This window comes from Thermobia domestica, chromosome 15, assembly GCF_964235325.1.
Source record: "Thermobia domestica chromosome 15, izTheDome1.hap1.1, whole genome shotgun sequence".
Lineage (NCBI taxonomy): Eukaryota > Metazoa > Arthropoda > Insecta > Zygentoma > Lepismatidae > Thermobia > Thermobia domestica.
This window is the reverse complement of record NC_137468.1, coordinates 197,252,306-197,274,024: the sequence shown is the minus strand read 5'-3', so window position 1 is coordinate 197,274,024 and position 21,719 is coordinate 197,252,306. Positions and strand designations below refer to the sequence as shown.

The window sequence follows — 21,719 nt, the reverse complement described above, 5'->3', positions numbered from 1 at the left end:
ATGTCATTACTCTTTCCCATGCAAACATTAGCATTTTCTTTCTAGTACGTAAAATAGAGTCAAATCAATGGCTTTTTGGTACAACTTGCCACTGTTAGTGTTATTATATAACATTATGCAAAGCAGCCTCTTCCACAGCCCCACAACACCAACAAAATCGCTTCCAAAGTGGGTATCACTGAAACTTCCGAAGATCTGTGCTAAGGAGATTTAGAGCAGGCACGTAGCCAGGATTTCGTGAAGGGAGTGATCCGTGACATGAAATAATGTGATCATCACACCAGGGGCTCGATCATTCTAAACTACTTTACTGGAACATAGGCTATATTGGTTCGTTTAGCCAGGATTTCGTAACGGGGGGGGGGGGGCGTGATATGAAATCCTGAAGGCTCAGGAGCTTGATCAATGTAAACTACTTTACTATCAACATATATTGGTTTGTTAGGACAATAAAATGAGGATATGTTGGTAAGCATTTTAATAACAAATTATGAAGAAATCTCGAGTAATAAAAGAGTAAAAAAAAAGTATTGAAAAAGATTTTATAATATTTACGTTCCTTTGTTTGTTCATTCAAATATAACAATTTTCCTTTCATTATGATCTCAACTATTATGAAAAGTATATATTCACTATTATAAAAAGTACATACTCAATAATGTCTTGTAAAATATTTTACAATATCTGCGTTCCTTTTTCTGTTGAATCAAATGCTAATAGAACTCCTTTTCCATATAAATTTTTGTTTTTATTATTCCGTCAACTACTGTCGGTTCCAAATGACAGGTTAATGGAGCAGTAGAAAATTGTTTTTGAAATAACATGTTTGATTCTGCAAGGATGCGGTGACGAAAAATTATGATAAAAAATGTCCACGCTGTTTCTCAACGGCACTATGCTTTCGGAAGCTTGAAATCTCCCTGACTAGTAGCAGAAATTTTGAGAATTATGTAACTTTTCTAGAAATTTCAAATTGCCTGACTCTTCCAGGATATCTCGCTCACCTCGCCACCATCTATTGCAAGTAATACAAATCTCCTCGTAAGAAAGAGTAACCAAAAGCTTCCAGTATTTTATTTTTATTTTTAATGCTGATCCTTCTTTTTCTCATTTCATTTTGTTTCATCCTTCCTTAATTTTTTTAATTTCTGGTCTCGAAGGGGGGGGCGGACCCCCGGACTCCAATTGGCTACCTGCCTGTTTAGAGATGTGATGACCTGTGAGAATCTTCGCCACATCGTACTAGGGCCAAAGGATTACGTCATCAATAGTTATTCGTGCAATCCATTAATTTCTTGTGCATCTGGTATTACATATGAGTATACCTCACAATCTTAAAGCGGTTGAGAACCCTGCTGTACAGAAGGAAAAGTAAAGAGAAGACATGATGCTAGGAAGATATAACGCATTTACCTAGAATGTCGTTTTCCGTTGCTTTCCAGTAGGAATGGGTACTCATACCAGTAACATAGAGTTCTACGGCATTCTAATCTGAACATTGTAACTTTATATACGTTTTCGTTATGATGTGACCATATTCCTTGGTTGTATCTGAAATGTAAACACAATGAACTTATATTTCTTCTATGGTAGCCAAACTTTTTTTAAAAAAAAATAGGATGATACTCATGTTTTTTCAGAGTAACATATCACAATGATATTGTATCTTGATTAAAAGACAGGTCGTACCATTTTACGGAAAATTAGCTAAATCTGGTTTGTTTCTTCCATGTCATTATTAGATATATATCAGTATCTTACTCCGAGAATGTTATCCATTTCTTTTGTCCTCTTCGTTGGGGGAAAATAGAGGTACGTAATTGCATATATGGCGTGTGTTTCTGTGCGTGCGTGTGCGTATACGCTTGTTATATTTTCCCGTATATAAACATGAAATCTCCATCTAATACTTCGTTCGAAGTCAAAATAATGACACGTTTATCTACGTTTTAGATTGGACAAGGTAAAGTCATATTACTTCAAATAATTTGGTGAAAAAAAATATTTATTTGTATGAGTCGCACACGAGCTATACATATATGTTTCTACTAAGGCTAGTATCAGAGAAAAACATTCCGAAAGATTAATAATACGAGCAAGGTTGATACAACATTTAAAATAACATTTTTCATGGAAATACTATCCGTTTTCTACAATATTTTTTCTGCCGGCGAATGCCCACATAACTTGTTTGGCACAGATAAAGTTGAAGGGAATGATCACTTTGATAATTGTTCATAAATTAAGATTATATCACTAGGTGTCTTCTAATGTCCTCTGCATTCTTCTTTCCTTAGCATTTGGCCACCAATATGGAACATACCCATAATATCTGCAAACTTATAAATCATGAACTTATATATGAACCAACAAGTAAGTGTTAGGATAGGGGAAAACTGACGGAGAGAGTGCAATTGGAAGGGGAGTTCGACAAGGATGCTGCCTCTCTCCAACACTATTTAATGTCTATCTAGAAGAGATAGTGAAAAAGAGCCTGCATGATGATAATAGCATTTCAGTAGGAGGTAGAATGATTAGATGCATAAGATTTGCAGACGATATGGCGCTTGTTGCAGAATCTGAAAAGAAAATCAATAAAATGTTAGAAAAAATGAGAAAGGGCTTTGAAGAATATGGGATGGAAATAAATGTTAGAAAAACAAAGGCTATGGTGATTGGAACGAATCGGTCTGTGTCAAATATAAAAGTAGGAGAGGAGAAAAAAGAACAAGTCAATAGTTTTCGATATTTGGGTAGTATTCTTAGTATTAACATGAAGTGCGAACGTGAAATAAAAGCAAGGATAGGAATGGCGAAAGAAGCCTTTAGGAGGAAGAAAAGTCTGTTTTATGGGACCTTGAATAAAGAGTTGAGAAAAAGACTCATAAAATGCTTCGTGTGGAGTGTTGTACTGTATGGAGCGGAAACGTGGACATTACGTAAATGTGATGAAAATCGACTGGAAGCCTTCGAAATGTGGGTGTGGAGAAAAATGGAAAGAATTAGTTGGGTCGAGCGGAAAACGAATGAGAGAGTGTTAGAAATGGTGGGTGAGAAAAGAACACTTTTAGATAGTATTAGGAAGAGGAAGAGAAACTGGTTGGGACATTGCCTAAGAAGAAATTGTATCATGAGGGACGTCCTAGAGGGTATGGTGGCCGGAAAGAGAGGGAGGGGCGAAGGAGACTACAATTAATGGATGATATAAAAACAGAAGGATCATACGCGAAGACGAAGAGGTTAGCGGAGGGCCGTAGAGCATGGAAGCTTCTCAGCTGCGGCAAGTGACCTGCCAATAAAGGCAGAATACCGATGATGATGATGATATAAACCATGAATAATATGCCAGTAAAGATATATCCTAAATAATTGACTGCAAATGTATTATGCGATCGTGCAATATTTTGTTCGGTAGAGTCTAAATCATAAGTCCGGGATTTGAACCCTACACCTTTTATTACAATATAAAATATTATTTAAAACTTTACAAAGTTCTTGTTAGTATTTCATTCTGTAAAATGTATTTTTAGTATGGAAATGATCTTCGGCACATAAGGTGGCCGCTGATTTAAAAATTATGTCCTTGTCCAGAACGGCATCAAACAGTAATTACAGAATATCTCCTTTGCTCTTGTCAGCCTCCAAAGATAGTGTAGCTAAGGATTACCCCTTTTGTTCATCGCAACCTCAGAAGCAAGGATTAAAGGAAATCAGCGTATTCCACAGCAGTCTCTGGAGACAATTATTAAGTTTAAGTTTAAGTTTAAGAAATCTTAAATTAAGTTTATTGTAAAATCTGGAACTGGAACGTTGGAAATATGACTCTATGCGAGTGTACAATGTGAGTCAAAATGATGTTATGTTCCCGATTTCTATTATTATTATTATTATTATTATTATTATTATTATTATTATTATTATTATTATTATTATTATTATTATTATTATTATTATTATTATTATGTTAGCGATTAGCACTGGTACTGATGGCTCTGTCTTCTTGAGGTCCTCTTTTGTAGTCATCATCTTGAAGGGGAAGTTGGTCGTCTTCGTTTTCCTTCCTTAACCTCTTCGTGTCTTTCTGATAGCCACCTTTCATCGTCCGCTGCTGTTTATGTTTGAACACAATAACATCTGTTCGTGGTAGACGCATGTGTTTATAGCAAACACACGCAGTTGCTTATGCGTGAGGGTATGGAACCTTACAATACACATAATATCATAAATAATGTGCTTGAAAACTTACGATGTGTATTTAAAGGGAAATGAAATTATAAAACCCCAGCTTGGCCAGAGTGTTAAGTATGTTCAAAAATTTTCTTCAAATTGAGCTGTTATTCTTCTGAAACATTTGCATCCTCTTCCGCTTTAGAATATGCATTCGAAATTTATAATGATAACAAATTCAACTCACCCAAGTCCAAATTATATTCAAAAAATTCAAAAGTTCATTTCAAATGATTTAACTATTGTTTTATTTTTACCATTTTATGAACACAAAATATGAAAATAAAATATTAGAAACTTCCTCTCTTCAGAAGAGAAATTTTTGAACATATGTCAAATTACTTTTCATAAGAACGCTATGTACTGACAAGGGAGGGCCACGAAGTTGTTCTGCTGAGATCCGAACGAGACAATTGTGTTTGCATTTGATATGTTATAACTAGACGAATCTCATAGTTATACGTGCCACCGGGCGGGATATCGTGAATTACAACATATTTTGTAATGTAAAAGCCACAAAAATATCTGGCAGAATAGTTTGAATCAAACCATTTGTTCGGAAACAGTTGGGTAAATGGAAAACTCGGCAAACACATATCCCATCATTTTCAACGACACACTTTTTGGGATAAAAAAACTTTGCCCCAGGGTCACCCGCAGGGTCCCAGACGGGGTCCAACTCAAAATTTTCAAATGGCAAAGGGGATTAAGTAGCACATCGTTTGAAAGTTGTTGTAAAATGAAAGAAAATGGAGTAAGTCTCAACCTTCTACCACAACCCTGTGTAAAATGGCGGTGAGTCAAAATGTAAACAAAAACTTAATTGAAAAATTCATGTCCATCTTGAATCCAAGATGGCCGCTTAAAACCTATATCGAAAGGATAGGCATACCAAACTGCTGAAGCTAGGAAAACCATATTTAACATGAATGTTGATCAGTAGGTGACAAAAAGATGCGAAATGTTCAGAAACGCGACATCTTGAGTTCAAAATGCCTCACTGTGTATCGAATGCATGTCCAGCTCAAACCACTGATGTTCTAAAAACAAAATGTGGTATTTACGTTTACGATTAATAGCAGATATCTTCAAAATATCAAAGAGTATCATCTGTAATCCAATATGGCTGCCAGTGTGAAAATGAATTTGTATATAAATATGATATTTCTTGGAATATTGTGACAAACCAACAAAGTTTCCGCAGCTCGATGCACTGAAATGATTTACCCGTAGTTTGGTACTGCTCACCAATCTTGTAAATGAAAGTTTTATATATATATATATATATATATATATATATATATATATATATATATATATATATATATATATATATATATATGTATATATATATATATATATATATATATATATATATATATATATATATATATATATATATATATATATATATTTGGTATTGTTCAATAACATAGTATAGGCCTTCTCCCACCAACTTTAATCCCCTCCTCTTTCGTTCCTTATGGCGCTCATCCGCTATAACTTTGCACATATACATATTTTCATATCCTCTATCAGGCGCACTATGTCTTATCCCGCAACTCGATTCATCCATTTGGACCCTTTACTTGTTAGTACCTACATCGAAATGGTCTTTTATAGATAATAATAGATAAAATCGTTCAAGTGCTTTACGAGAAACTCATATAATTTATTTTTATCTCCAGTAAAATACCCTTATTTTTGGAAGTAGAAAGATAATGCGAAAAACGACTGGTAAGCCTTACTGTTAATTCAGCTATACCTGCGGGTTATGCAACCCACAATATTGTTGTGTTAAATGTGTTGCATAGGAACAAGTGACAAAAATTCTAATTAATACTGTAACACAGGCCTGTCCATGAATTGGCTCCCGGAGCCAAAGCGTGAGCGGGCACGAGCGAAGATAAGAACAGGTGAGCACAGGTGCTGCTAGCTTCGCTTCTTCCACTGCATCCGATAAGTGTTGCCAACCACACATGATGGCAAAAAACCTATGGCCAAGCCTGGCCAGAAATTCGCACGATGATAAGCAATGAGCAGACGCAAGCGTGAAATGTGCAGGTGTGCTCTCCCCCTCCCCATTTCGAAAGCAGTGACGCGAAAACACTGCAGGAAATAAAATTGGTACGTTTTTTGGTTGAGGAAGACGCATGATAGACGTTACAGTTAGCGTTGAAGTAACTAACAAATGAACAAGAAAGAAAGAAAGAAAGAAACTAATATTAAACATGTCATCTTACAGACATAAAAACGACTGCAAAAATCGGAAACGAATTGTTTCAGACCTTTTTAGCTTGCTTACACAATTCGTGACGTTGTATTACATTAGCACTCGGTCTGTAATTTGTCATTCGCTTCACGTTTGCTAAGTTGTAAACGCCTTTCGTTGCTAGATTGATAGGAGAACGACGGGAGGTTGAAAATAATAATAATAATAATAATAATAATAATAATAATAATAATAATAATAATAATAATAATAATAATAATAATAATAATAATAATAATAATAATAATACGCATTATTATTATTATTATTATTATTATTATTATTATTATTATTATTATTATTATTATTATTATTATTATTATTATTCGGACCAAAGAAAGATGAAAATGGGGATTGGAGGAAATTCATAACTAGGAATTGCATAGTTTATACCGCTCACCTAACATTATTAGGGTTATTAAGTGTAGAAGGCTCAGGTGGGCAGGCCATGTAGCCAGAATGGAAGAAATTAGAAACGCTTTCATAATTTTAACTGAAAACCCAATTGGAAGAAGACCACTAGGAAGACCTAGGCGTAGATGGGAAGACAATATTAAGATGGATCTTGCAGAAATAAGAGTACAGAGTAGAAACTGGATCCAGTTGGCTAAAGACATAAGTTAGTGGAAATATTTTGTAAACGCGGCATTGAACCTTCGGGTTCCATAGACCATAGAGTTAGTTAGTTATTATTATCTAAAAGAAATGTTCAAATGTTGTTAAGAGACAATTACACAGAAGAACCGAGTTTCGACCAAACACTAATTTGCCGGAAGGAAATTCCAGTGCAGTCCAGCCTACTTTAAGCGTTATCCGTGCAACCCACGTTTCATGTTCAAGACATTGGGAATAATTGTTCGTATCATTCAGTTGGAACGTTTACGCTATTACAGTAGACCTACGCTATTACAGTAGGCCTACGCTATTACAGTAGACCTAGAACATTGTGACTTTCAAAATCAGTCAGTAACTATCGAAGAAAGACAAGCGTGTAGCTTCAGTCGTTGAAATGATTTAACATTCTTTTTCACTTTTAACAAGCCACCGGCAAGCAACCAGCCAGGGACAATACATTTTTCCTTATTAAAAAGACACTCCTTGTTAAAAAAAAAAAAAAAAAAAAACTAATTGCAGTCACTAACGGTCACACTTAAAAATGGAAAATCTCTTTGGCTCTCTTAATATTTTGTTTGATTCTTTGCGATCAAAGTAACTTTAAAAGTGGAGTAAGAAATACTATTCTTCCTATTGATAGTGTAATAGTGGCTTCTAATCTCCACAACCAACCCCTTGCTAAGCCTATTCGTACACACATACATGCATAAGCTAATTTTCTGGAGATATACTTAGATAATTACAAACAAGTGCTACAGTTTTTTTTCTTATCAACAGATTATCTCTTTTCCTAAAAAGCGAAACAACATAATATAACAAACCCACACTCGGATATAACAAACCCACATCCCTCTTTAACAAAAGGAAAGAAAAAAGAAGAAAAGGAACGTACATAGTTTATCATTATATTGCTGTTACAAGTTTGTATTGTCTATAGTTAACGGTTACCACATTGTAAAAAAACACTTTACACTAAATGGCAATCAGTTACCATACATACTTTTTTTTTTTTTGGTAAGCTAGTGATTACCGCCAAGGTTGACAACACTTCATCTCCTCTAAGGACAAAACCCGAAGATCCACGAAGCACGAACAATGGTATTTGCCCGTAGAATGCTCGTGAGCGTTCACGAGGAGAGTTTCCACTATCTGCTCGCCGTGGGCAGGGCTGCTGTAACACCTTACTGTCGAGCGACGTTAGAAGAAAGAGTACGGAAATGGTAATAATAATAATAATAATAATAATAATAATAATAATAATAATAATAATAATAATAATAATAATAATAATAATAATCAAAATGCGATATTTCAACCGATTTACACATATAAAACTCCCTACATGCCGGAAAAGTGGTTTCTGCACTTAGAAATCTTAAGTTTATAATCTGAATCTGGAACGTTGAAGGTATGACTATGCGAGTGTACAGGTTGAGTCAAAATGATGATCCCAATTTCTATTATTATTATTATTATTATTATTATTATTATTATTATTATTATTATTATTATTATTATTATTATTATTATTATTTGTTGGTTTTAATAACACGTGTCTAAACAGAGGTTAGACACCCTGATTGTTTAACTCAGAACGTTTTTTGTAACATTATAAATGTTCATATGTGATCCACGAGTTACACAGAACACATCTAATCTATAATTAAGTTCCTGCCAAACTCTTCCCAGCATGTGAGGGTTGATATCGGCTACAGCTGCACTGATATGCTTACATAATTCAACCAGAGTTGTAGCAAGTGGCACCACAAATGCCCTAAATTTTCCAGAGAAATGCCATTGAATTTACTCAACGGACTTAGTCTCATGAAAATCAACCACACAGAACGCTCTGTAGCCTGCATAAGTCATATTGGTCACATCGACTAAATTGCCCCCTGGTGAACGTCTACGTAACTACTCCCCTGCAGTAGAAAAAGAAAAAAAACTTTCTGGGATTATATTTCAGAATATATATATAGGCAAGAAAAGCTCATTATTGTTCGAATAATAAATTAACTAAATCGAGAACATCATTTTGATTCACCCTCTATATACATCGGAATGGACGAACAGAGAGGTAGTCATGCAGAAACCACTTTTCCGGCATGTAGGGAGTTTTATATGTGTAAATCGGTTGAAATATCGCATTTTGATTATTATTATTATTATTATTATTATTATTATTATTATTATTATTATTATTATTATTATTATTATTATTATTATTATTATTATTATTATTATTACCATTTCCGTACTCTTTCTTCTAACGTCGCTCGACAGTAAGGTGTTACAGTATTAATTACTATAGAATTTTTGTCACTTGTTCCTATGCAACACATTTAACACAACAATATTGTGGGTTGCATAACCCTCAGGTATAGCTGAATTAACAGTGATAAACGATAGGTCTCTAGAAAATCCATGTTCCAAAATACAACCATTGTTGCAATCTGTTAAATGGGCCTTAAACAAACTAAAGCGTACAGAACAGCTTACTTTCGTGCAAGAAATGGATCACATGCAAAGTGAACAAATTTTAAACAACCTTACCAGAATTAATTGTTAGAATCTATTATTCATCCTCCTGCTTCAAAACAAAAGCTAATTTCTAAATGTACTTCGATTTCTTTCATCGCCTTTCCTCTTTTCGGGAATTAAAAAAATATAGAACAATTTCCTTTCCTGCTTAACATCCCTATTTTTAAGGAAGAAAAGGCTTTGTTCTAATTAGTAGTTGTATGTATTAGATTGGTGCGAATGAAATGTATGTCGAAAGTGCGTCAGTTTTAAAAACCAAAAAGAAAAAAGAAAAGTACAATATCTGGTCAACCAAAACAGTTGCCATCTGCAATCCCATACTTTTGGAATCGTTCCTTCAACGAATGAACTCCATGACTAAAGAGTCCCACATAGCACATGGACGTCCATAGGACGTCCGAGACTGATTCGCAATGGACAGCGGAACATCCCGGGACATCTATAGGACCTCCGCGGGATATCCAGATATCCGCTAATCGGAAAACGGGATATTCAACGGAACCTCAAAGGGATGTCCACTGGTAAATCGTGGAATAATGAGGTCTGGTGTGGGATTTCCCTGGGTTCTCCTGTTCCATCCGGGACGTCTAGTGGACATCCTACGTGGAAATCCTCTAGGATGTCCCATCCAGGACGTCCATGGGATGTCTACCCCTTGTCCCGATTATCCCGGGAACTATACAGAATAATTGGGATCAAAATGGGACGTCGTGTGCTATGTGGGATCTGTAGGCTACGATGCGAAAACAACTTCAACTGCACTCGCTCAATCATCAGGGAATGCCTTTCCATCCAATAAGTTGTCGAGAAGCAGGAAGAGGTTGTAGACGGAGGGAGAGCTGTCAGCACAATACGAGAGGTGAGGGAAGGTTTCGAACTGGAACTCATATAGAATCTGCAGCAGTGCCGTGCCTTGGGAGGCGAGCGCGGTGACGGCCTCGGGCGCCGAAGTAAGGGGCGCAAAATTCGGGAGGAAAATAGAAAAGAAGGAGAGGAAAAAGAGAGAGGTATTAATTTAACTAGTTTTGTTAGCATACTCGTATCAGTAAAAACTAGTATGTAGTTAAATTCTCTTCCTACTTTAAGACGTGGTCTTATAATGTTACTCTTGTTAGGGAAATACATGTGTAATTATTAAAATGGAAGAAAAATAATAAAAATGTTCAAAATCAAGGAAAAGCAGGTGTTTATTTTGAAAATTTTCTTACACTTCGCGCGAATCATTGTAGCACTTCATGGCCAGTCTGTCGACCTCACTCGTACGTACTGGGGCGTCGTCGTATACTCTTGCCCCGGCGCTGATTTTCCACGGTACGGCTCTGGTCAGCACCGTCCTTTGAATGACATGTTGGCGTTAATTATCATGTTATAAGAGGGCACAATGTCTGTTGATTATGATATATACTTGCAAATAAGTTTCGGATATATTTCGTAGAATTCAAGACTGTAACGATCCGCAATTAAGGTTCCGTCTCCTTTAGCCTCACCGGCATAACTGTGGGACGTAAAACTCAAAGATTTCATTTCATTTCATTTTTCGCAATTAAGGTTTTCCTCTCCGGAGAAAGACATAACGAATCACATCCACAGTAACAACAGCACATCTTCTTCGAGTAGTTTGGGGCACTGTTCTGGATGCTGATCACGACCCAATTCCCGTCCTAATAATTTCCGATGGTCGTAGTAGATCCATTTTGCATGAAAAGTGACAATTCGATTCAGGAAACAGTTAGTATAAAACTTCCTGGGTTTAATTCAGCCAATTCTTTTCGGTTAAGTTCTATTTCCTAAATCTGTTAGCTTTTAATCACTTCTAACTTATTAAGTAGTACCAACTTCCAACTCATAACGTGCTAATAACAACCAATCCTATATACATATAAACTTCTGCTACTCTCTATGTGTTTCCACAAATGATACGCTTAAAATTCTCTCATAACATCATACTTCCCAATTATTAACGTTTCACAATTCTATTAAACTCTAAATTCCCTTCTTCAAACCAACTAAACTTTTCTCCATTTACAAATCAACCATAGATTACCCTGATGAACCACTCCCTATATTCCTAATGGAAATTCAAATCGTTCATACAATGCAACAAAAATGGCTCGGCGACACTACCGGCTAGAGTTGTAACTAAGTGCATCGTCTGCTACTGGCAGTAGCTAAGTGTATCATTGGCTAATTTTATCAGACTCACGCACTCTGAATGATTTGATTCGTTCTTGCTTTTAGTAGTTCGTAGTACTAACTTCCTTGAGTGGCGGCGCCACAGTCTCCACTGTTTCAGCGGGAAGAGCAGCTGAAACCTCTTATACTTAATGAAATCAACAACCTAAACTGTCCCTAGCCATAAACATAACTTTTCTTCTTGTTCTTATTTATCTAGTGCCTTATTATTTTCTAACACTTCAAACCTATTTTTAAAAACTAATTTCCTACTCCTAACACAAACCTTGGAAATTATTTCATAAACTGCACACCTTCTGATGACGATGATCCTTATTGGCCGATGTCAACTCCTGTGGGACCCATGAGCCCATTTTTTTTCTTTACATTTCGCACTGAACCGCTGAATGACACAGGGGTAAATGTGGGTCTGAGAAGGTAGGGGGACGGTAGGTAGCGACATGAATTCACGCCGCCCCCTGCCTATCTTTGCCCATTGTATTCCTTTTAGGAACTAGGGAGGACGCCTTACATATTTTTTTGAGGTGGGAGGACGGCGTCCCCCTGTGTTCCCCCTCACCTTTACCCCTGGCAATGACAGAAATAGTTTCCCGAGCTTCTGCTTCCACGGTATTGCTAAGGAATCCATCCGGCTATTATTTTGATAGGTTCCCACGGAGGCTCTTCTAATACTACCTCACTAGATCGAAATCTAAGAAACTAATGGCGAATGTTGTGTTCATTTGCTATTCTTGGCCCAAATGCACTGTTAATGGTTTTTTGTAGCTTGCCGTGCGAAGTGTCCCGGTATGAAACCTTAAAGAAATCATTCTCATAGCTATTCTGCCATTACTGGCAGGTCACTTGCTGCATGCTCCACACTCTTCCGCTAACCTCTTCGTCTTCATGTACTATTTTTCTCCTTTGATATCATCTATTAATTGTAGTCTCCTTCGCCCTCTCTCTCTCTTTCCCGCCACCATACCCTCCAGCACGTCCCTCATGGTACAATTCCTTCTTACTAGCCAATGTCCAAACCAGTTTCTCTTCCTCTTCTTAACAAAATCTAAAATTTTTCTTTTCTCCGGCACCATTTCTAACATTTCTCTCATTTGCTTTCCGGCACCATTTCTCTCATTTGCTTTCCACTCAACTCAATTAAGTATCTCCATTCTTCTCTACACCAACATTTCGAAATTTTCCTGTCAGTTTTCATTATTTTTCCGTAGTGTCTATGTTTCTGCTCTATGTAATACAACCTGAAAGAAAAATCACTATTTATTTTGTGTTCTCTACGGTATACTTTCATATGACTCTGTTCAACGAAGCACTGGCTCTTGACTGTGCCTGAGTCTTCTAGTCTATTGGCTGGGACGTGTACTGAGTTTGTTACCTTAGTCATTTCCTCTTGTTTTAATGAAATGAGTTTCCCACCAGACGTTAAAGCGGACAATCCATTCGCATAATGTAGGAATTCTAAAAGAATAATACTTTAGTAGAACTTGTATGTATAATCCCAAATTTAGAAACATTCAATAAAAATCTACATAAATTCTGTTTTAAATAAGAAAAAAACAGCATTCTGAAATTAACCTTTAATTTGACAAAATATACACATTCATATAGCATGTACACACATGTCCAAAATTATTGTCGCATGTCTATAAATATGTTGTTGTAGGAATATAATTTGATAACGAATTCGCTCGGTATTTCTTATAATATTAGTATGTGTATAATCGACACAAAGACACAAATGTGGCAAATTTGATGTCAGAAGAGCAGTAAATAAGAACAATAAAACGAAAATAAAACTTTGTTATTCATTTAGCAACATTTTGTTTTACTCATTTTTATTTTCGTATTTATAATTCTTTTCCTTTGAATTTTACCACAAATATACATTTCTTGATTATACACATAGTATTGGTATTAAAAGTACCTTGCTAAATAACTATAAAATTATATTCTTACAAGAAGACAGTTATAAATATGCGACATTCATTTTGGACATGAGTGTCCGTATTAAACAAGGAAGTTCATTTGCTCTAGTGATATAAATAACTATTGATTACTGGCAATAATTTCTTTTCTTTTCTTCCCAGCGAGGGAAGTAGAACCATAAAGGAGAAACATTGTATATACTGAATACATTGTCCGTAAAACACGTTACTTAGAAGCAGTCTGTTATACAGTCCCTGCTACACAGTCATTTCAGTATGCTGTGCACTGACAATAATTACTTATATTCACACTCTCATCCTTTTACTAAAAATGTTTCACATCTTATTCTACCTATAAATAGGGACGTGATGTTTTCGTTTTATTTTATTTCTGAAATCAGCGTTACTTCTTGCCCACATTGGTATTATCTTTCGCGATTTAATACAAGCAAATAGGGGCTATTTGCTTTATTCTGTAATGATTTTGAAAAGCAAGTATATTGTAAACATAGAGAAAGTGGTCTGTGAAAGCTAATTAAAATAAAATATAATTTTAAAATTAAACGAATAGTTTTAAATTTTGACATTAAATTATATTTTTGGACTTACCATCTGAGAGAAATTGGCTCGATATCTCTCCTAAACTTAGATTTATTTAATGTATGATTTGAATACATATAACGACTAAAAACCACACTGTAGTATTTCTAAACATTTTCTTCACTTTAAAAAATTCAATTCACAATATACTTAATCAAAATGCAGTTCATATTATTATCAACACACATTTTCACTTAATGGCGACTTTATAGTTTCTTCAATGTTCCTTATTTTTCAAAGGACAAAATTGTCAATATTTCACATTTTCTTCTTTAAGGTTTTGCCTCCTTACCGTAACTACAGAGTTATATTCTGAAAAATATCTTTCAACGTTGGAAGCTTTCAAAGATATTGCTTGAAGAGGACAGGCAGCAAAATCTCAGGGGACAACTTTCACTAACCAACCGGTCTAAAAATAACAGGACTGATGATTTTCTGTGGATCACATTTTATTCCAAAGGAAACTTGTGTTATTTTATTAGTATTACCACCAAGGGCGCCCATGTTGTGGTTTCCAAGGGGAGGGGCAAGTATAAGCGAATTTCAAATGTAGTCTCAAATTTTGCGGTAACTATTCTAAAATATCTATTGAGTTTCCGATCTTCCGAAGCACAATTTCCTCTAAAGAGGGGCAAGTGCCCCACCTTGGGCCCCTGATGGACGCCCTTGATTACCACCCAACATGGTTATTTCGCGAATCTATCGTTTTATGCAGTGCATGTCGGTGTTGTTTTTTTTTTTTTTTAAAGTACCAAAATTTGCGTTATTTCGCGATTTAAAAACACGAAAAGCGGCCTCCTATCATATATTTAGGTATATCTAAATAGTTTACTTTGCCTTTTTCAAATTTTCCATGTTATCGTTAAAACAAAAACTTCACGTTCCAACTTATAAATCTATTTGGTAGAACCGACTGCTCGAGTGAACCCATTGCTTATGTAATTTCCCCAATAAAATAACGTACGACTTTTTCCCACACTCTAGTGACAAAAAGTAGATATTACAGACAGCCTATATTTGTATAAAAACTTTTTTTTATGAATACGAGACCATTTATCAGACTTATTGCACCATTTGTCATAAGAACTCTCTTCTCTAATTCGCTTTGTTTTCTTTATGCTAAGTACAGTCGATTCCTATTAGCAGTTTATAGCCCTCTAGGGACTGCCGTATTTACTACTACAAAGTGTTTCATCAATAGCAGAATAACGATTTATGTAGTACGTTTCTTTAAGCGTAGTTCTAAACACATTACGTAACAAAGGATCGATTTGATATGGTGTATCTTTCAACTCACATTTATTCGTTTCATTTTACTTCTGTAAACTCTGTGGGTCAAGGTCTTCAAGAGAATTAATAGAAAAGAAATCGAACAAAAAAAAATTAATGTGACATTTTTAGTTTTGTATGATTTATTAATACCAATATCTGTTTGTCATTGTTCGTTTTACTTATGTCTGTACGAAACCACTTCTATCAGTGTATATATATCATGGGCGCTGTATACGATAAACATGTATAAATAGAGATGAAATATGGAAATCATTTTACACACACACATACACATCCACAAACACCCTTCCACACATATATGAGGGTAGGGTGAAAGTATAAATGCAATTAATGATATTGTATATTTTTGAATAGAATATTGGAAAATATCAAAACCACAGTGAGTATCATTGGGTATGCCAACAGCATTCATTCTGACTTACATACACATATCTATATCTATATCTATATCTATATCTATATCTATATCTATATCTATATCTATATCTATATCTATATCTATATCTATATCTATATCTATATACAGGGTGAGTATGAATTAATACCGTATTGAAATTGTTTATAACTTCTTTAATACTTAAGCAATTTCCATAAAACAAAAGTCATTTTGTTCCCTACAATAGTAGCATTCTTAGGCACTGATACAATTCCACATATGTACCACCATTATCCACCAGTTTTTATAAACTCTTGATCATGTTTGTAATAGATTTCTGCAGATACTCCAGCTGTATTTTGCAACATCTTGATAGTAATGTAATTTCCGTGGACGAAAATTCAACTCTTCCTACAAAATTGTTCGGATTATGTTTCGGGTTAAACCACTTTCACGAGGTGCCTGTCTTTGTTATATCTGAGGACTTGTAGTGATCATTTCCTGAACCATATGCACGTTTTCCTCCATTCTGAATATTGTGAGGGGCGACTATGCCTCCTAATATCTGCTACAGAATCTGTGTTCATTAGCTTGCAATAGCAATTCCTTATGGTCTTTGCATCTAACGAGGCACAAGGTCCTTGCACACTTCGCCACCATCTCTGTATTTGTGCCATACAGACTGTCATACTTCGTACCGGGATGGTAGCTGAGCTCGCTCACGCAACGTCCGACGCTATGTCATGGTCCGCCACTGATGCCTGCAATGACATGAACAAGACATCATGTAATAAATTCTACCACTTAAGGAATAAAATATTGGTTTATTTCATTAAAATTGGTTCAGTATTACAAAATTTACAAACAATTTTCAATAGGGAGTTAATTCCTGCCCACTCTGTATATTGATATGTGTATGTAATTATACAACATAATTGAAACAATATTTGTCCGTAAACTTCTCCTTGATCGCTCCACCGATTTGGAGATTTTTTATACAGGAATGGGTTAGGCTTAGCTTAGGTTCTTATCGTATTATTTCGATTAAAATAAATATCCTAAGGTAGAAAAAGGTGTCAAAAATGTATGCGGTATCTCACGATCTTGTCAATTAGCAAATTGAAACTTTTTACGTATATAAAATCTTCATTTAACATAAGCGAATCCGTCTCCTTTTGCTTTTGAAAATTCGTCTTTCAATAATTGTATATATACAGGGTGTTTGAAAACAACACCGACAATGTTTGGCAGGTGGTTCCTGATACCAAGGTAAGACAAAAAGTATAGATCAACCTGAGTGCATAAATGCTTCCTCTCGGAGTTATAGGCTGCTGAAAACATGAAAAAATTAACTTTAAAGGTCCATAGCTCCAAAACTATGGGACCTACCGAAGGTCGGTTCAAGACTTCACTTAGGAACTAATACATGTGCTATCCAAAAATGCATGTTTCAGCATCCTACGATATTCACACAACAATTTTTATAGAGGGAGTTTGGCTACGGGTATATAATTTGAAGTATTCACCATCTACCTCTACAAAAATTGTTATGAAAGTACCGCAGGTTTGTAAAACTTGGATATTTCGATAAGGCACATATTAGTTCCTAAGTGAAGTCTTGACACGACTATGGTAGGTCCCTAGTTTTAGAGCTATGGACATTTAAAGTTCATTTTTTCATGTTTTTGGCAGTCTATAATTCCGAAAGGAAGCGTTTATGCACCCAGGTTGGTCTATACTTTTTGTCTTGTCTTGGTGTGAGAAATCACCTCCCAAACGTTGTCGGTGTTGTTTCGAAACACTATGCATACCACAGATATGTGTAAATGATTGATGAGTGTGTATATATTCTAGCCTAGAACAATTTCAACCAAACTTAGTACATATATGACTTACTATTGGGAAAAAATACTATAAGGGTAAGACAGCTTTATCTCCCCTAGGGGACTGGAAAAAAGTGACATCTAAAAATAACACAAAATGACCGATATTAGTGTTGAATACATAATTATTTGGACACTGAGATAAATAATGACACTTTCGATGTTGTTTAACTCCAAATTCAGTCCCCGTTAGTCCTAGAGATGAGAAGGAGTGAACACTAAAATTTCAAAAATGATTGACAATAGTATCGAATCCATAGATTTCGGGGTCTGGAAAACGGATGACCCGTTTCAAATAACTGTTGGAATATATTATCCACCTCAAGCTGGCTTTTTATTACGTCACCGCGACTATAGGGTATATTTTAGGGAAGTTCAACATTTATGCCCTAAATAGCATATCTAGTGAGATTTTATCAGTGCATTTTCATTCAAACGTGTACATATATATTTCTATATTTGGTTGTTTAAAACACTGTAGCGTGCTTAGTTTGTAATACTGTTCACAAATATGATATTGTGCGTTTTCGTTTAAAATATGTAAGTGTCTGACGTAATCCAATTCGAAAAGAAAGTGTAGTTTTGTGTCTGGTGACAAAATTGTTATTATGATGGTATTGCAGAGGATCTCAAACGATTTCTCCTGTCGGTATTGGGGCAGTGGTAGCTCAGTGGTACAACGTTTACCTCTGTGCGTGGGGTCCGTGGTTTAACTTTTGATCAAGTAAGTTTGCGATCGTGTCAGTGGGTCTTTTCGGGGTACTGCCGTTTCCTCCAACTCCCTCATTCCATCAATTCTTCCATCATCATTCACTTGCTTTAATCATCGTCTCTCTTAACCTAAAAGTAATAACCGTGGGACGTTAAATCGGAAAAACTTTTCCTGTCGGTATTTGCAGCGTACAAAGTTTCAACGTTTATTATTTATTAGTTTAAACCAGTGATCGCCAAACTGTCAATCACAATCTACTAGTAGCTCGCGGAGACATCTTCGGTTCCTGCGTAAGTTGGTGCAATTTGGTCTCCGCGTAGTGTAAGTTTATAGGCAATAAACAAATATAAGATTTTTTTTAGGTTGGTAGTTCTTTTGGTTGGTAGCTGAGATTAGGATTTAAAAACAGCACAGTAGTTGGGATTAGAATTTTAAAACGGCACAGTAGCTGAGATTAGGATTTAAAAACGACACAGTAGATGAGATTAGGATTTAAAAACGGCACAGTAGCTGAGATTAGGGTTTAAAAACGACACGGTAGCTGAGATTAGGGTTTAAAAACGGCACAGTAGCTGAGATTAGGGTTTAAAAACGGTACAGTAGCTGAGATTAGGGTTTAAAAACGGCACAGTAGCTGAGATTAGGGTTTAAAACGGCACAATAGCTGAGATTAGGATTTAAAAACGGCACAGTAGCTCAGAAGCTTCGTAAGTATGGCGACCATTAGTTTAAACGTTACGAAGGCAACTGAATGTTTCAGGTAATTCTTCCAGTATTTAGAAATTGTGAACACCTAGAGATAAAAGGATGAAACAAAATGGGAGATAACAGGCACGTAACTAGGATTTCGTAATAGGGAGGGGTCCGTGACATGAAATACTGTGATTATCACACCAGGGCTCGATCATTCTAAATTATTTTACTGGTAACATATATTGGTTCGATTAGTCAGGATTTCATAAGGAGGAGAGGTTGACATGACATGAAATATTGTGGTTATCATACCAGGAACTTGATCAATCTAAATTATTTTACTAACAACATACATATATTGGTTTGTTAGAACAATAAAATGAGGATATGTTAGTAAGTATTTTAATAATGAACTCTGAAGAAATCTCGAGTAAAAGAATATTGAAAAAAGTATTGAAAAAGATTTTAGAAAAAATGAAAATGAAATGAAATTTTTGAGTTTTACGTCCCACTGTTATGCCGGTTAGGCTAAAGGAGACGGTGATGATGAGAGATGAATGAAATGGTGGAATGATGAAAGTGGGAGGAAACGGGAGAACCCCGAGAAAACCCACGCACACGGTGTTTGTCCACCACAAAGTTCACTTGGTGAGAGCAGGGTTTGAACCCAGGACCCCAAGCACCAGAAGTGAACGATCTACCACTGAGCCACCACGGCCCCAAAAGATTTTAGAGTATTTACGTTCCTTCTGTTCAAATATAACAATTTTCCTTTCATTATGACCTCAACTAATCCAATAATGTCTTGTAAAATATTTAATATCTGCGTTCCTTTCTCTGTTGAATCAAATGTTAACAACTTTTTTTGCACATAACTTTTTGTTTTTATTATTCCGTCAACTACTGTCTGTTCCAAACGACAAGCTAAAGCAGCAATAGAAAACTGGTTCTGAAATTTCGTGTTTGATACTGCAGAGAAGCGATGACAAAAAATTATTTTTATTTTTAGCTTTTTTTTAAATTTTTAACGCTGATTGTTCCTTTTTTCCTTACCTTCTGTTTCATCCTTCTTCGCTTTTTTATTTCTGGTCTCGAAGAGAGGGTCCGGACCTCTGGAACCTCCTTGGCTACGTGCCTGGAGATAAAGAATGTTAGAGGGGACATCGAATGCGCTCTCCTTTCTCCATAGAGGCTGTAGGAGTCATCTCAAAATTTTGGAAGATAAGGCATGCTACTTGATGTCTCATTGAAAAAATCATATTAAAACAAATGTTTTTGTAGGAGTTTTTCTTGTGTGACCCCATTTAGGAAGTGGTTATTATTTAGCTGTGAATTTTATGTGACTGTGAAACAATTCAGAGTTATATGTGTGTATATTTCATGGAGTGTATATTTTTTGTATGTAAATAATTCTTTCTTTGTGGTTTCGTTGCAGAACCTCTTCCGATGAAGCTGCGAGCGTTACCGCAGTCCTTTTGGCAACAACCGAACAACACAAACAGCCTATCTCCAGGCACAGTTTACCCTGTGTTGCCGCCACTGAGTCATTCTCAAGAGGATTATACAGGTAAATAGATAAAATTTCGTTCCCTATAAGAATACTACATGACAAACGTAATAAAAACCAAGAAAGTGGGTTCCATTTTTTCTGGAGAAATAACCATTAAGGAAAAAAGTAGGATTTATCACATAAAACTCTAACGTTAGATGGGAGTAAGGGTGGTATAAAATGTTCCCAACAACAGGTATGAAATAAGAACACTGTGTTTAAAAAAATAATAGCAAAAAATGTACTCTCTATCTGAAGATTTTGGAATTTGTGGTTCGTTCTTTATTGTTCGGATTGTTTGTTCTGAAACGCCTACTAGTAAGGGAGTAGTATTTTTCTTTCCTCTTTCTTTTCTGTGGTTGTCCTAGTTACTCACTGTTACTGAGTTACACTCAGTTTTATATTTCATTGTTAAACTTAGCAAAAGTAAAAAAAGGAAATCCTACCTACATATAAAACTGCATGAATTGACATAATTTAAAGGAGTTTTCCGGTTGACGTGAAAAGTTAAAATTTGCTTGATTATAGGTTTCCGGGAGTAACTCACAGGAAAATTGCCAAAAGTGAATATTTTTAACTTTTAGGGGGTCTAAAGGAGGGATGAAGAAATTCCCCATGATATTTAAATGGATCCTTTTTCTTGCACCTATAATCTCATGTTTTAGGTACTTGGAATTAGAATAAAAACTTCAAATTCCGGATGTTTGTACGTTTTTGTTACCATTACCAATATAATGCACGAATGTATATTTTTTCTTATACATGTGAACACTAACAATGACTGATTCAATTCTAAGTTGTAAACTTGGCAACAATGTACGAGTGTTTCTTTTTTCTTCTTAA

General features: G+C 35.5%; 1 protein-coding gene across 1 annotated transcript in view; it reads left to right on the top strand.

Annotated features, from left to right (window-relative positions):
* Positions 1–21,719, top strand: part of LOC145671996 (uncharacterized) — a 197,049-nt gene that overhangs the window by 64,986 nt on the left and 110,344 nt on the right. Inside the window, exon 2 of the mRNA XM_081741178.1 lies at positions 20,763–20,894. Coding sequence (XP_081597304.1) covers positions 20,763–20,894 — 132 coding nt within the window. The remainder of the gene's footprint in view (positions 1–20,762; positions 20,895–21,719) is intronic.